General features: G+C 33.3%; 1 protein-coding gene across 4 annotated transcripts in view; it reads right to left on the minus strand.

Annotated features, from left to right (window-relative positions):
* Positions 1-16,862, minus strand: part of LOC143222996 (uncharacterized) — a 191,411-nt gene that overhangs the window by 52,555 nt on the left and 121,994 nt on the right. For all 4 annotated transcript variants that reach the window (XR_013012607.1, XR_013012606.1, XR_013012608.1 and 1 more), the window contains 2 exons: positions 12,809-12,950; positions 8,323-8,699 (listed from right to left, as the gene is read on the minus strand). Coding sequence is in view for 1 of the 4 variants with exons in the window: in XM_076450332.1 (XP_076306447.1) it covers positions 8,323-8,699; positions 12,809-12,950 (519 nt within the window). In the remaining 3 variants the exon portion in view is untranslated. The remainder of the gene's footprint in view (positions 1-8,322; positions 8,700-12,808; positions 12,951-16,862) is intronic.

Genomic DNA, 16,862 nt, shown 5'->3' on the forward strand with positions numbered 1-16,862 from the left:
TGATCGTTTTAATTGACAGTTAAGATGGTGTTTGTAAATCTAATAAGATTTTGGAAAAAAAAAGTAAACTTTTGTTGGAAAAAGTTACCAAAGATACAAAAATACATTAACAGACATTTTGTTAATAATCCGTGTACTATACTTTATTTTATCCTTTTTGATAAAATACAGATGTTTGTGGTGTCCAATACTTCGTGGAACAATGTTGAACAATAGATGACGCACGGATACCGTGTTCGACGGTTTACTTTCCTTATAAAATACAAGGTGCACGCCGTAGTACATAATATTTTCATATTTTATAAGCCAGTACAAATGTTGTTCATATCAACTGAAACAGTAGTCAGACTTGTTTGTTTGAACATCGTTACTTACAAACTAAGAGCAAGAGCTACTTAACGTATTTCTGTTTTAACAAGACGTGTAAAATAGGGTTAGTCTTAAGAGAATCGCAAGAAAAGTTTATGTTATATTATAATGAAGTCACCTCGAGTTATCTGCTGTGTTCATCGAGCGGAGTGTGTGTTTTCTTATAGCAAAGGCATATCGGGGTATCTGCTGAGTCCACCTAAGGGAATCGAATCCTCGATTTTAGCGTTGTAAATCCATAGACTTACCGCTTTATAGCGGGTGTTCCACCGAGTGGATTCGAACAGCTCATTTTACATTTTGGCGTTGTAAGCCCTAAGACTTGCTGCTGTCCCACTGGATGACTCTCAAAAAGAAAAGAGTCGGAAAGTATTTGAACAAACATCATAGTCTCTGTCCCTGGTCAAGTCAGTTTATTACTGGTAAAAGAAATGAACTTATTCATATCAGTATACATGCAAAACGATTTCATGAAAATGTTGTATAATTATATTTTCTAAAGCATATCTCCATCATCTACTTTGCTTTCATCTTCATATCTGTCTGTTAGTGCAAAATGTCAGTTTGCATTCACTAGTACAATTAGTGATAATACCAGTAACCTGGAAACATACATAATAAATAATATTTCGCGTTATTTGAGTCTCCTAGCTTAGCATAACAACATAATGTACAAACTGATGATTGTTTCTGACATTTCAAACTGTGGTTGATAATTATATGCGTTGGCAGTTGATTGCGTTTCTGAAACACGGCATCATACGAAAGATCACGGTGTGCATTCTCTCATACTTGGATGAGCTTGTACATGGTTTGTAGTTCAATAAATTGTGAAGCTTAATTGAAGCGGACAAGTAAAATATTCTTACAGCCGCTTAGCTGGAAAACCTGTGTAATATATTTTGATATACTACATGATTTCTAAAATAACTGGGTGTTCTTTCTCATTTTTAAAAAATATGTTTTAACGACCCAAAAATTACTTTCGAATATTTTAATGTGAAATGTATCCTATGGTGGTTAATGAAGAAATTAATTACAACGTACTTTTATTTGTTCCATAACTTATACATTTTGCAATCTCTTAAACATTCGAGGTCAACTTGGAAAGATAGCTCTAATGTTTTTTATTCACAGTTAGAACGACATGAAACTTTTAGGATACATTTTATTTTCTTTGGTTAACAATATTGTTTGTTTTACTTATGCTTGTGTTTCCAGTTCTTCCAAAATAACACGATTATACACTTATTATTACAAAGAATTTGGAACAACAAAGATAAATCTGGTATTGCACTGGACTTGGATAGACTCAGTCGAGGTATCTAACAACAAGTATATTCTAAGTATTTGGGCAAGTAATTATATTTTCAGTGACACAAACTAGCAGTTACACCTTTAAGAATATGAAAATATACTTCACTATTTTGATTTAAGATGCATCTAATTATAACCTTGTTCAGTTGTTTTACTGATCATCATTTTACAAACCATGGAAACCTATTAAAATTGCTGCGTATCAAAATGTTATAACAAGAAATAAATACAATTTATAGATCTGTCAAATATGTACTATTACTGAAACAAATTACGTATTCTATACCGTCCCAATTCGGGATATTTTTAAAAACTTCCAATTTCGACTTTTAACTTTTTTGAAATGTTTAAAAACAAATACATATCTTGAATGTCAAATTTCTGGAAATCACGCTCGCTTTTTCAAATTCTCCTACTATGGTGGTTCTACTAAAAATGTTGAAAAACGTACATTGAGTTTCGAGTGTCATCGTTACAAATGTTTACCATATTTCACGTGTTTGCTATCAAGTTACATGAAACGTTATGCTACGTTTCCTCATGTGCACGAGAACAAAAATCAACATAAACCAAAAGTTGCTGTAAAATGACATCATTCTATATTGAATGATCCAGGTAACAGTGATTTCAATATACAATAATTTCTTTCTCGCTGTCACGTTTTGTAGTTTTATTACACGGTAGTCTTACAATCACATATCTAATCGAATGTGAAAGTCATGTTCTGTGCATGATGACAAAGTTAATCACATTTGCTTATTAAATTGCAAATTATCACTCATCCACTCATCTTCTTGATGTAAAAGGAATCAAGAACTTTATCATACAAAAAATATACCATACAGGTCAAGCACTTTTTTATACATATAAAAATCCACATTTAAACTTTCACAGTTATGAAAATTCAGTGAAGATAATAATTTCAAGAAATAAATGAACTAAGAAGTAGGAACAAATTTAAACCACTCTACATGTTCCGAGCTTCTGGCTACCATCACCAGGTGTAAAACATCCACAGAAGGCTTTGTGTAAAAGTGGTTTTAACTGTGGTGAACTTCAAGGGCTGATACAATTATATGCCTTTTTTTCATTCTACAACTGTACATTAACACCGACTAACCCTTCACCTAGTTACCAATGGTTTATTTATGTTAAATGCTCCCCCAGCGGCATAGTGGTATGTCTGCGGTCTTATACTGCTAGAAACTAGGTTTCTATAACAGTGGTTGCATCGAAACAGATAGCCCTTTGTGTAGCTTTGTGCATAATAACACAACAAACAATTTAAGCTAAAACACATAATCTCTGATATTAAATCTGCTTTGAATATCGGGTTAATTTACTGTTCCTTGACAATATATTCAAGAGTGTGTTCAAAAGGTTGAGCTTCTCTTGAATTTTGCGCAAAGCTGTCCCTAATTTTGCAGTGTAAGAAGGCAGCACCACCTCCTGACAAATATTGGGCTACTCTTTTACCAACGAATAAGTGGGATTGACCATCACATATAACACTCCACGGCTGAAAGGGAGACAATATTTGGTGTGACGGGGATTCGGACCCGCGATCCTTAGATTACGAGTCGAGCGCCCTAACCACTATGCCGGGTCTCAACAAATTGAGAAATTAATGCCTTTTGGTTTTACATGCAACATTTATGGCCATAGGTTAATATTTTAAATTCGATATAGTTTAACCAATATATTTCTATTGTATTCAAATCTAATTTCGTGTGTATATATATATATATATATATGAATGCATAAAACACCACTGTTAACACGAATTTTAAAAATTATGCTTTCCATAAGTATGAAAATCAGTTTTTTAATAAAAATGGGTGACATAGTATTATATGTAGTGGAATGGAAACTGAATGTGATTTCAGGTACACAGTTCTAGAAATAATTCCTTAGTTTTCTTTTCAATAAAGACATAAAAATAAAGGGAGTAAACAACTATTTTGTTCAGTCTAACGTACACATTATTCAAATACTCAGCAAATGTTTCTAACCGGGTATCTCCATGCCGTCAGTACAAGAACGTATCACCTACGAATCTAATCCAATAAGGTATAAAATCAGGCAACATAAGTAGCAATACGTTCGAAACTATCCATATAAAGACCTCATAACAGTGGGAAAAGAGGGAAACCCATGGCTACTCCAACATTCTGCTCATAATACTTTTCATTTAGTTTGGAAAAATTACCTTCGGCATACACTTTAGTTGTCTTGATATCAACAATTCAACATGATAAATTTAGCCTCAACTAATCTATCCTAAAAACAATAAATATCATATTCCATCGGAACTCTGGGAAATAAAGAGAGTACATCAAAGAACACCTACCTATCCGAAGGATTAAGTTTAACATTTTTATCAACAAGTTCAGCACAAAGTGTTAACGTGTTTAACGTTTGTTTCCACCACTCAGATACGGAAACTGTTAACCTTGCAATATACTGAGATGAGGTGTCTATACTGAATAGAATAGGCTAAATACTGTTTAAAAATAAAAATGGATAAAAACAGGAATGGATTAAGAAATAGTTTATCTGGGGACAATTTTGTATTTTGATCAACATGTTTTTCTACCATGTTATAAAATTTTATTGTTGAGCCTACTGTAAGAGAAACATACGAACAATCATTTAATAATGGATTTAGACCATATATATGAACATGTTCATTTAATATCGTTCGTTTACCAGTTTTTACAATAATGCTATCATTATCTTCTAAAGACTGTAAAGTCATTTTACTTCTTTTGTCAAATTACTATTCATTTTATGTGTTGAAATTCTATCTTTTCATTGATATGTAATCAGCTTTAATGTGTTTAATTAATTGTTTCAGTGTTAGGTTACAGCTACCATATATTTTGTAGAATATTTTTGTGGGGTTACTGCAAAATTTAAATCTAGTCTCAACATATAAAATTTGGTATCATTAAGAGTTATATTATAGTTATTCATAGCTTTTGAGTTATATTATAACACTAAGTCAAAAAATCTGCCTTTTCTTATAATTAAATGAAGTTCTAAAATTCACATACAATTTCTTACTCTATTCTCCATTTTCAATTCTGTTCCAAAAGTAATTTTCATAATAAAGATTGATAACGTTTTTATTAATTTTATTATTAAATTATATATATTATTTAACATATTGCTCGTGATTAGATAGACAGTAACTTTTCGTTTAGTAATTACACTTATTTTCCCTTTTTCTTTAGATTCTAGGATAAAGTTGCAGGTTTTTCTTTTGGATTACGTATAAAATTGATGAAGGTTTGAATCACTGAAATGATTTTGTATACAACTAGACATTTCAGTTACTTTTATTATAGCTTGATCTTTTAAACGTAGTTTAAAATATCGCATTAATTACATAAGGGTGGCGTACAAACAAAAATACGCTAATTTCTCTATACGATAAACTGATAAAAAAAACAGCAACAACAATTTAAAATGAAAACCTAATTCTCAAAGTGAATATAATATTGTAGAATCAATTGAATTTGTGTGTTGTAAGCCATATAATTCACTGACGAATTGATTAGCTGGCATTAATATATTAATGTCTCGTACAAAAAAAACGTATATTCATACCACCCCTTAAAATTGTGTACTGAGTTAAACTTTCTTCCTATAAAGCTCTGCGTTTTTCCATTTGTGTTTTATTGCTGATGATGGCAGATTAAAGCTTCAGAACGGTGCATGTATACAGCGTCGGCCAATTTTAGGTTTTATTTTGCAGTTTCAAACATTTTACCAATTTTCATTTTATTTTTAAGGATTTTTTTTCCTGAGATACACGAGTTTTATTGCTTGTTATGGAAGAAAACGTACTGAAACTCTGTGGTTGAAATTTAAAATCAGTTTTTCAAATTTAATAATTTTAAAATCCTTGACTAGTTTATTTAGTGTAAAGTTACACAATGGGCTATCTGCGTTGTCTGACATGTGAATCGAGCCACGAAATTTAGCGTTATAATGTGAGATGAACCTATGAGCCATCAAGGGAAGGAGACACTTGTTATATGCAAGACTAAACAGTTTCATTATCTAGTGTATTTTTTTAAGATAAGTTTTATGAAATAATTTTGGACATAGGCTTCCAGCATTCATATTTTAATTAGTGAACACTTGGAATGTTTAGGTTGCAATTGTTAAAGTATTCTAGTGCCATGTTAAAAACTGCAAGTTTTATCAAAATATTTATTTTGATATAACCATGAAGATAACACAAATTTGTAATTATTTGTTACATCAATACAAATTTTAATTCATATTAATAACACCAAATTGGTATTCTACTAATAAATATTAAGTTATATGTTCTCTTCACACCAAACTTTCGTAAAATACATGAAATATCGTGATGTATAACCTTTTGCTTAACATTAATTCTTATAAAATAAAAATAAAAGTATTTATATGGGAACCTCAATACATAATGTTCCTAAAATAACATTTCTTTGTACGTTTGCGCTTCCCAATTAATTTGTATGGTGAGAAAATTCCCTTTTTTAGTTTATGATATTAATCACTTCGCAGTTCCTTCATAGATATTTCACATCGCACAACATTCCAAAGACACTGAAAAAAAATGAAATAATGGTTTAAGTCTAGTGGTCTAAGCAAACTTTGCGCTTCAATACGTTTAGATGATTGCCAGTCAAATGTAGGTCACAGCGCCATTTTGCAAGTCTTGGTGAATTGTTATTCTATCAGTGTCATCTCTGTTTCTTCTCTCTTATTTATTGTTCTTAAGATATATCACAAGACTGCATCAGGATATCGAAATAAATGTAAACAACTACGTTGGGTTGTTAGAAACAGCATTAATTTACAACTTTCCAAAAGGAAAATTGAAATTTATGTTACTTATATATCCATTCTGCAAGGAGAGTTGTACATACAACACTTATCAATTAATACTCTAAACGACACTATCTGTCTCGAGTAAAATAATCCACAGTCACATCTACATATTATATAGGTTTAAATATAGAAGACAAATACTAAACAAAACCTAGAATTATTTAGACTAAAACCAATTTATCTACATTTTAGTTATCCTTTTGGAAGCATTTTAAACTGAACATAACAGAAACACAAACGATGACTAAGACTGCTATCTATTTATTAATCGTATGTATGTTTATTTAATTGTAGCGCTACACCCTTATCAAACTTGGAATGTAATTCGTTGACTAATAATAAGGGTCTTGGCTGTGAACAGACAGGAGGAAGAATCTGACAATATACGTTTGTGTCGTTTAACACGCACCGACAATTGATTATGGCAACCTGTATCGTGCGTACAGCTCTTAAATGAGAGTGAAAATCTTCGATTTTAACTGCTTGAACCACATATTATTAAACAACTAAATTATAGCCCACAAAGCATTTACAGCACTGTCACTTATCTTAAATAAACTGAAAAATACTACTTGTTAATGTCTTGGTTTCTGATGTAAAAAACTCCCTCGTGGCTCACCGACAAGTTCGAAGGGCTTCTAATGCAAAAAGAGTAGTTTCCATACTTATTTGGACAAAGCATAAATAGTCCATTATGTAGCTTTTCCCTTAACAACAAACAACATTCAGTCTGATGAAATGCTAAACGTATATAAAGATCTTCAACTAGTCCTTTAATTTATTAATCTATTTTCTTCAATGAAGAGGAAAGAAAGGTTTTGAGAATTAATATATTCTTCGGTTCATTACTCCCTCTGCAACCGACTAGTTTCATGGAATTCACAGCTCATCAGTGCTGCTTACGTCAGTTTGATTGACTGAAAGTTTTTTTATTGTACTTATATCTGGGCTGTCGCAACGACACGCTGTGAAAGTTTGTCTTCACAAAACAACAACTTGTGTGTGCACAGACACTTATAAAACTTCACGATAAACTAACACTATACACCTTTACACTAAATAACTACTAATCATCTAGAAAATAAAAGTGACAGACGAATATTACGTACCAAACTTCCTTTATTTTAAGTTTCAGAAACAATTTAAAAATGGGTTTTGAGATACATCCAAATCTGCATTTATTGTGATAACTATAAAGGGCTCGGCATGGCCAGGTGGATAAAGCACTCAACTCGTAATCTGAGGGTCGCGGGTTCGAATTCCCGTCACACCAGACATGCTCACCCTTTCAGCCGTGGGGGGCGTTATAATGTTACGGTCAATCCCGCTATTCGTTGGTACAAGAATAGCCCAAGAGTTGGCGGTGGGCGTTAATGACTAGCTGCCTTTCCTCTAGTCTTACAGTGCAAAATTAGGGACGGCTAGCGCAGATAGCGCGAAAGTTGACCTTTAATTCTCTTAAAGTAAAAGGTACGTGCTACAAGATCAATTACATAGAGCCTGTTAGGAATAGTGACCTAGAATTATTCTGCTACAGAGTTCTTTATTTATTCAAAGTCAAGAATAAACAAATCCAGTTAGGGATTAATATTTACAAAGAGTATTACTGAACAAAAACCAAAACTATCAAAATTTCAAGAGAATATGTTTTGAAACGATTCATTTTAAAGCTAAAAGATTAGATAATTTTAGAGGAAGTAAATTGTCCGTTACGTCTGAAAGTGAAATACGAAAATGAGAAACACCTACCTTGCAAAAAAAGAGGCTGCAGCTGAAGGTTGTGCCATTCCAGGTATTATTCTCAGGGGAGAGCTATAAGATGCAACCTGTAAACCTGTGGGTTGCGTGAAGCCACTGTAGGACAGAGAGTGAGGTAAGAAGCTACTCTGGGCCATTAGTTCGCACCCTTCAGATCCCACATTAACCACTGGACAAACTGGACTCATGGGACGGGGGTAGTTCTGTGACGAGTGCACACGATCATAATTGGTTTGGATATGGCTGTGATTGGACCTTGCAGATGCCGTCATTGTTGCTTCGGAAACTGCAAGATCTGGGACTACCGAGGATCTCAGCTGCTGAATACATGTTGTGTGGCCATTCTCTCCGGCAACTGGTAGAGTGTGCTGAAGAATAAATATCAGAATATATATATATATGACTGGTGATTGATAAAAATATTCCAGTTGATGACAGATATTAAATTGTTAAATTATAATGTTCCAAGTTTCTGTTTGCTGATCACTTATTTTTTGTTAGATCTTTACGAAATGTTTTCATTTCGCAGGTTTTGATCATCTGCCTTTTGCAACAGACAAATTGAAAGTATTGATAAATATATCATAAATCGGACAAAAAATGTTAGCGGTAAGGCCCATGGTCAAAACTGAAAGAATAAGTTCTAATTATTGAAAACATAAAGAAGGTATTGTGTATATCAGTATATAAAAACACCTTATATTCAGTTTATATGTGGATTGTATTGTTATTGGATGTCTGTTTGTTAGAATTCTGTTAAAAATACTTTTTTCTTTACTAAATGTTTAGAGTATTTCAAACAAATTAATGTCCATTAATGAAAAGAAGTCTTAGCTTTTATTAGAATCCTCCAAGTAAAGGAACTAATATGCTTGCATATGAGAGACAAATTAAGTAACTAATTTTACAATAGCAAATGTTTTTGCGCTATTGTAGCATTGCTTTTGTATGCTTCACAAGGACGGCGTGCGTGTGCGTTTTTTGTGAACGTCTTTTCTCGATTACTAGCCATCTTCTTGAAGGTAATAACGTAAATATTTTCACTATATTATTGAATATCTATTTTCAGCTGTCCTGGAGGTCTGAGCCTTAAGGATCCACGAAAATTTCATAATTATCAGAGATCTAGAAGTACCAACAAGGAAAACTGAGAAGACTGACAAATTCCTATAACGAATAAAGTAAGAGTTTTTCTTGTATTTGTTTTTCTTAGAATTCATCGGGTTCTTACCTAGGAACTGTCAAATTTTCTTGGTGATCAGAGGTGAGTTGTGAAATTTTCATCACAGACAGATAAGCCGTTTTCACAATTAAAATATAAAAAAGAAGCATGTAACATGAGGCAAAATCTGGTGAATGTTATCAGTTTTCAAACAGCGCTTATCTCACAAAGGATAGAATAACTATTGGATCAAATTCATTTTTTTTCTGTTCTTTACAGCTGATGTAGTAACTATACCCTTATACTTACGAGAGTGAATAGAGCCTTTGGTTATAATAATAATGTCAACACCAGGAACATGAAGGGGCGGTCTACCTTTCATATGTTCACATTCAACTCTCCGGTCTGAAGAGTCCAGAGCAGTAAACCACCATTTTGAATCGTCGACCTTTCACGTGCTATTTCCATGCTAATGCCAGCTGCTATGCTGACGATATCTAGGCACGTGGCCGCTGAAAGCTTTATTCGCGTGGGCCTAGGGCGAAGGCAAGTCGTTGTTCTTTTCTAAGACCAGAAGTTTAGTAGGACATTTGTTCAGAGAAAAGACAGTAAAGCTGAATACAATTTTCTGCTCTGATGAATAACCTATGACTACCATAATAAGCAGACGTATTTTTTCACGACGAGTTTAACACACGACTGCACAAATCGTAATATTAACCCAGGGGACAAAATGAGAGGCAGTTAAACTTTCTTTGTTACCATCTAATTACTCTTTACGACATTGATGATGCTTCGCCAGGATGGCACAACTGATTTATCTTTTTATTTTGACATTTCTTCAACGAGTTAATATCATAAGGACAAAGGAACCGCAGAAATTATCTATCTCATCAAATAATAATCCATGGATTGAAACGTCACATCTTTTATTGTATACAGTGTTTTGATAATCCATAATTAGTACATGTGATCTAGGCTTTAAAATAAAGTAAAAATTACATATCAGGGAAAATTAGAGGGTTCTGAAATTAACCGAGCATGTAAAGTTTCAAACGTTGATTCGCATGTTTGATTTAAAGGGGAGAGGATTGGACTTCTGATATACCGGGAATTCCCCGATGAGCCGCCGTTAGCCTATCGAAGTCCAAAAACAAAGAAAGTTGCAAAATGTCAAAGGAATAGTAATTAACCTTGCTGAACAGGCTTTAGCGAGCGTGACAGATACCATTTTACTACAGGTAAATGTGATTACTATAACCACAAAAAACGTTGAGCCATTACTCTGGAATCACGACAGTGAAAAACTTGAGATAACATTGACGACTGTTCTGTCCTCCTCCACCCATAAACTACTTTATCAACAACCCTCGAGCGTCCCCCCCCCCCCGAGTCTTGCGCGATAAATTTCAAGACTAACATTCTTTTGTGGCACCCTGCAACTATTTAGTCCGTGATTTGATATTACTAATATCAAAATATTAAAAGTAACGAATAAACAGTTTAACGGTTTCTTCTTAATGTGTGATAATATAAGTATCATGAAATATTTCATGAAAAACAATTATTCCTTATCCATTTACTTAATTACCAGTTATATTATTTGGGTATTCTGATTTTTCAATTTACTATCATTATTAAAATTATGGATAAACACGCAAAGGTGGGTTTGTTTGGTTGTTTTGAATTTCGCGTAAAGCTACTCAAGGGCTATCAGCGCTAGCCGTCCCTAATTTACCAGTGTAAGACTAGAGGGAATGCAGCTAGTAAGCACCACCAACCGCTAACTCTTGGGCTACTCTTTTACCAACGAATAGTGGGATTGACCGTCACATTATAAAGCCCTCACGGTTGAAAGGGCGAGCATGTCTGGTGCGACGGGGTTTCGAACTCGCGATCCTCAGATTACGAGTCGAATGCCTCAACCACCTGACCATACCGGGCCCGCAAAAGTGGGACTTAAAAGCATCGCGAAACAAATAATCGACAAAGTATTTCATAACAGTATTGTACTGTGAAAAGAACTATCGTTTCAATTCTGGGTAACTTACAAAGTAATTATGTTGTACTTACGGAATAAATCAAAAATAATTGCAATAATTTTATAATATTAACAAAGACAATGCTACAATAAAGCGCAATAGTGTGTCAAAACCAAAGAGTATTGATTTTAATCTTTAAATGCCATCTCTGTTATGGTAGAAAGTCTGACATTACCTCTCCACAAAACATAAACTTTTAAGTGGCTCATGTAAAAAAATATTTTCTAGGGCTGTTTTGGGGTCCCAGTCTGCCCTTGTTTGGAACCCAACAAACTGAGTTGTTGATGACAAGATATACCACAGTGTATCAATGAATTACCTGGTAACTGTAGAATAGAGAACACCGGAAATCGTAACTTTTATGGTTAAACGTCCATAAAAGTATTTATCTTTATTTGAAACATTACCTTCTGTACAATGTAAAGAAGACAAAGCTATTGAGAATTCTGTGCCTGTAGGATTAAGTGTGGGAATTTAAAACAAAGTAAGCATGCCTCAATTAAATATGTTTCTTTGAAACACTTAACCTTTACAGCTTCTATGTCTTATTGTCACGGAATATAGGGACGTTGCAGAGAAATAACCTGAATGTAGGCCCCAGGTAGGGTGCATTTTAAGCGTCAACTGAAAACTGTAACAAGTCAGGGCCACAAAAATGTCAGGAACAAGGCGATTGAACTTACAAATTGTTTATAGATTGTAAAGAATTCTCTGCTCGTGGGAATACATTAAGGAAATCCGTGAGAAAACACTTGGAAGATTGTTTGAGAAAAACAGAAAAACTATATAAATAAACAAGAATAAAAAATATTAGAAAGTATATAAAAGTACTAGGAAAAATAGTTAGAGTAAAGATAACAACTTGAACTCTGCTAGTTTTCCATTAACTGTTGATATCTCATATAGTGCAAATATATTCGGTTAGAATATCTCCCGTAACTTACGTTAAGACAATGAGAAATACAAGAATTTAACAATGTAATCCTTAAAGATTAATATTTAATATGAAAAACTGAACGATGCATTTCACTAATGTATGAAGCAAAACAATAAATATAAAATTACAACAATTGTAATGGAAATAAATAAAAGTTGTATTAACTCACAACCTGTAAAACTAACCATCACTTCATAAGGTGTTATCATCAAATCACATAACAGACAGAATACTACTATTGCTTTAAATAACACAATTATTTCGCATAACAGAGATTTCAAATCCTCAATTTTCACATGAAAAATAACACTTCATTGTCATTTTGGATCAACTAACCTGGCTTTGCTTTGGTCTAATCCATGCTTGAATGTTCTCTTCTAGATAGTTCTGGGCCTCTTGGGCGACAGGTGGAGGTACAGTATCAAAGTATGTCGTAGTTTTGTCGCTGAAAGTTGTGCCTCCGTCTGGACGAAACATTCTGAAAACATGTTACGAAGAAATTGTTTACCAAGTGAAAATAGACTGTATGTGTGTTTTCTTATAGCAAAGCTATATCGGACTATCTGCTGAGCCCACCGAAAGAAATCGAACCCCTCATTTTAGCGTTGTAAGTCCATAGATTTACCGATGTCCTAGCGGGTGGCAGATAGACCGTAAATCTTCAATGTATGAATAACTGAATTCCCGTTGTTTTTTTATAAGGCACTAAGACTATTTTTAATTCATGTTTGTAACGTTCAAAGGTAACAGAGAGTTTCTATAATTAGTTAGCAATGAAAACCAATTTCTTTTTTACACAAAATATATTAAAATAACAAGACTATTCACACGTTTACTGTGGCGAATAAAGTACAACTAAAAACACTGTATATATAATATACTATCCACCACTATAACAATCCTAATGCTATTTCTTTTGATTTACCATTTTCTACGCGTGGATTTATCCGAAACCAGTATAACCAAAACCAGAGACAAATGGTGAATCAAAAAGTAGATTAAGTTTCATATTTATCTTGAGTATCTGAAACAGATTTTCTACTGAGTTATTAACAAGTAAAAGCTAGTATTTACTTATTAGTATATGATGTACTTACTTTAATACGGATATTTGTTTTAGTTAAATAGATATTTAGAAATGTATGTAAACTTTATGCTGATAAATACGTTTGTAATAGACTCTTGAGTGTAAAAATCAACAATATACTATCTATGTAATTAAAATATAGTTGCCCACTGAACTTTCAAAACCTCGCCTGCAGTTTATAAATCGACGCGCCAAGAGAAAGTTTTCATGATATTGTTGGTTTCTACAGTTAGTATACTATAAACCTCGGAGGTTATAACGGTGATTAATATTTATCAATCGGAAAACTACAGATATTTGACCAGAGACGTTTCTATATGAACATCAGGAACCGTTTAATTTCAGTGAATTAACTTCGAACGTTAGTATTTTTACGAGAACACTAACTACTTTTTGTCGGGAAAAACTCACATGTGAAGAAACTAGGTAGTTTCTTGTGTATCAACATAATTCGCTCATCGTACACCATCGATAAAATATTCGGTTTCAGATCAGATAGAAGACTCAGTATTGTTTGTAAGTTTGTAAAACTTCTGGTTGGCAAATAATATTAATTTAATATTAACTTATCGAGATTACATTTATTTCTAAATTAAAATTAAAATTTTCAGCGATTTGAAATCATTATACGTAACATAATAAAATTGGAAGCTCGTTCGAGATAAGTTATAATACGTAACATGACATATTCAGTGAATGCGTATTTTATTTAAACTAGTTTATATATGAAGCTAGTTGTTTCTGTGTGGTTCCTTAATGCATTTACTTGTTATTCTGCGTTAACAAAAATGACGTATTTCAGTATTCTTCCGACGATAATATGTGTTGTTTGTTTGTTTCTTAAAAAGAACAAAAGTACACAATTTACTATCTGTGCTGTACCCAGGATGAATATCAAAATCAGGTTTCTGGCGGTGTGAACCCGTAGACTTACTCCTGTGCCACTGGGATTGAAGACAACATGAGCAAGTAAATGAAATAACGAATGCTTAAGCTATTGCAAACATAATGTACTAAAGATAAGGTACCTATTTTTGCATATTATAATAGTAGTTCCAAACCCCTTTTCTGTGTGTGTTTGAAAAAGTTTATCGATAGATATGGTGTTATTATGGAAACTTTAAAATTATCAATACAACAAAATCACAAAATATGTGGGAAGTTCGTTTTATTAACTGCGCATAGATGGCGCTAAAACTGCATAATACCAATAGTATTTATACAATTATAATAGTACTGTCTGTCTATGTAACTACTTCGCAGGGTGTGAAAGGATCTTCCCTAAAACTGGTATGAAGGTTCAATGGGTCCATGAAGTGATGTATAGAAATGTTCAGTTCTGCATTTTGCGGTTTATATTGGCCTTTTCCCGTTTTCTACCATTACTTCATGAATCTTCACCAAATTCAGTATGAAGGTTTATTATGTACATGCAGAGATACTTGTAAACCTGCAGTTTTACATTTTGTATTTTGCAGTTTTCACGTATGATAGAAGCAACTTTTCATGGCCTGTGATAACCTTTTATTAATCATGAATTTACATAACTTACGTCCAGGATACGGGTAGTCCACCAAGATAAACAATATATTTTCTGTGAATAGATGGGGAATGGTGAGGCTATTGCAAATTAGAATCAAGCTGTAACACAAAAAATACACTAAAGTTTGTTCGTTTATATCTCGTTTTTAAGAAGGGCGTTTTCTATTTGCCATCTGAGATATCCTTTTGGTATTATTGTAAGTTTCAGAGTAACACTCATAATAAGAATTTTTATGTTAATACCCAAGTGCTCGATTTTGTCCCGATAACACTTTACTTATGGGTAAAAAAAAAATCGAATTTTATCAGTCGGCCATCAGTAAGTTTGGAGTCTCGAAACTCCGCGTTGGACATAGCGCAAATAGCCCATTGTGTATCTTTCCGCCTTAAAAAAACAACAAAACTTGCAAATTGTTGTTACTGTTACTCGTGCGCGTAAACATAGGATTTTCACATCATGTGACAACAATATCGATGCGTTTCAGTCCTTCTACAACTCGAGACTAGTCCGCCCATCAAACCCCCCTTCTCAATATGACCGGGGCGCCAATGAATAGTACCCATAACAAACTCGTAGTTCGATGGGATGTACAGCTAACAAAGAATCAATGTCCGTGGGTCGTGCAGACACGAGTGACGCTACGACCGTGGCAACCACCGCTGCCTAAGTGTTTCAGGGATCTCGTTATCGGGCAATACATCCTTTAAGTGATGATATAAATCTATGACGTTAAAACCTTGTAAACAAAATATGAATTTTTACATAATCTCCTCGTATTTGAAAGACAGGAAACATAACAAACACGATTTTTCCAATTGATAAATTATCCTTTCATAATTAATGATCAAAGCAGAACATATTTATATTGATCAAATATTATTGCCCATGTTTGTTTTGGATTAAGCATTAAGCTACACAATGGATATCGAAAGACGGTTTTTAGCGTTATAAGTCCGCAGACATTCCGCTGTGCCACTAGAGGGTTTGTTCATGTCATAAAAACTGCTAATACCGATCTCTACTGCTACTTTATTTCCATATTAGAGAATACATTGAAATGTACGATACCTATATTAATAATTCTACGAATCACTAAAACCATAATATTCTTAAACATGAGATAAAAACTACAGAAGTGTTAAATATCGGTTCACAAAACGTAATAGAGGTTTTTAATGAAGCTGCAAAAATTGACTGCTTGTCTGCTAGGCAGTTAGGAGCAGTAATAAGAAGACAAACCTGAAACAGCGTTAAACTCCTTGATGCTCAGAGCAGGTAGAAAAGAAATAACATATACTGCAATAAATATTTGCACAAAATTATAAGACAATACGTAACTCAGGATAATTCCCATCACTCACATTCAAAGCGAAACGGCGAAGTGTTTCGTAGTGAAATAAGATTTATACTAACAAAAAATGTATAAAAAATGTTTAAAATGTTTAAAAAATGTTTTAAAAAATTGAATAAATAGATGGTCGAAACCCACCGTTTTCTATTTAACAAGTAAATATGCGTGTTTTCATACTCAAATATCGTGGTACAAAATGTGTTCGGAGGTTACAACTGCTTTAGCATTAAAAGTCGAAAACACAAGTAATTTCTTTCCACTTCTTGGAAAATCAGGACCTTCACAATGCCAGAACCAAAGTTAGTTAAATTTTTACCCAAGGCTACCTGAGAGTTATCTTTTGAAGCCGTCCGTAAATTTGAAGTGACATTTTAGAGGGAAGACAGCAAGTTAGCCCACTTTCATCTCT

This window comes from Tachypleus tridentatus, chromosome 8, assembly GCF_004210375.1.
Source record: "Tachypleus tridentatus isolate NWPU-2018 chromosome 8, ASM421037v1, whole genome shotgun sequence".
Lineage (NCBI taxonomy): Eukaryota > Metazoa > Arthropoda > Merostomata > Xiphosura > Limulidae > Tachypleus > Tachypleus tridentatus.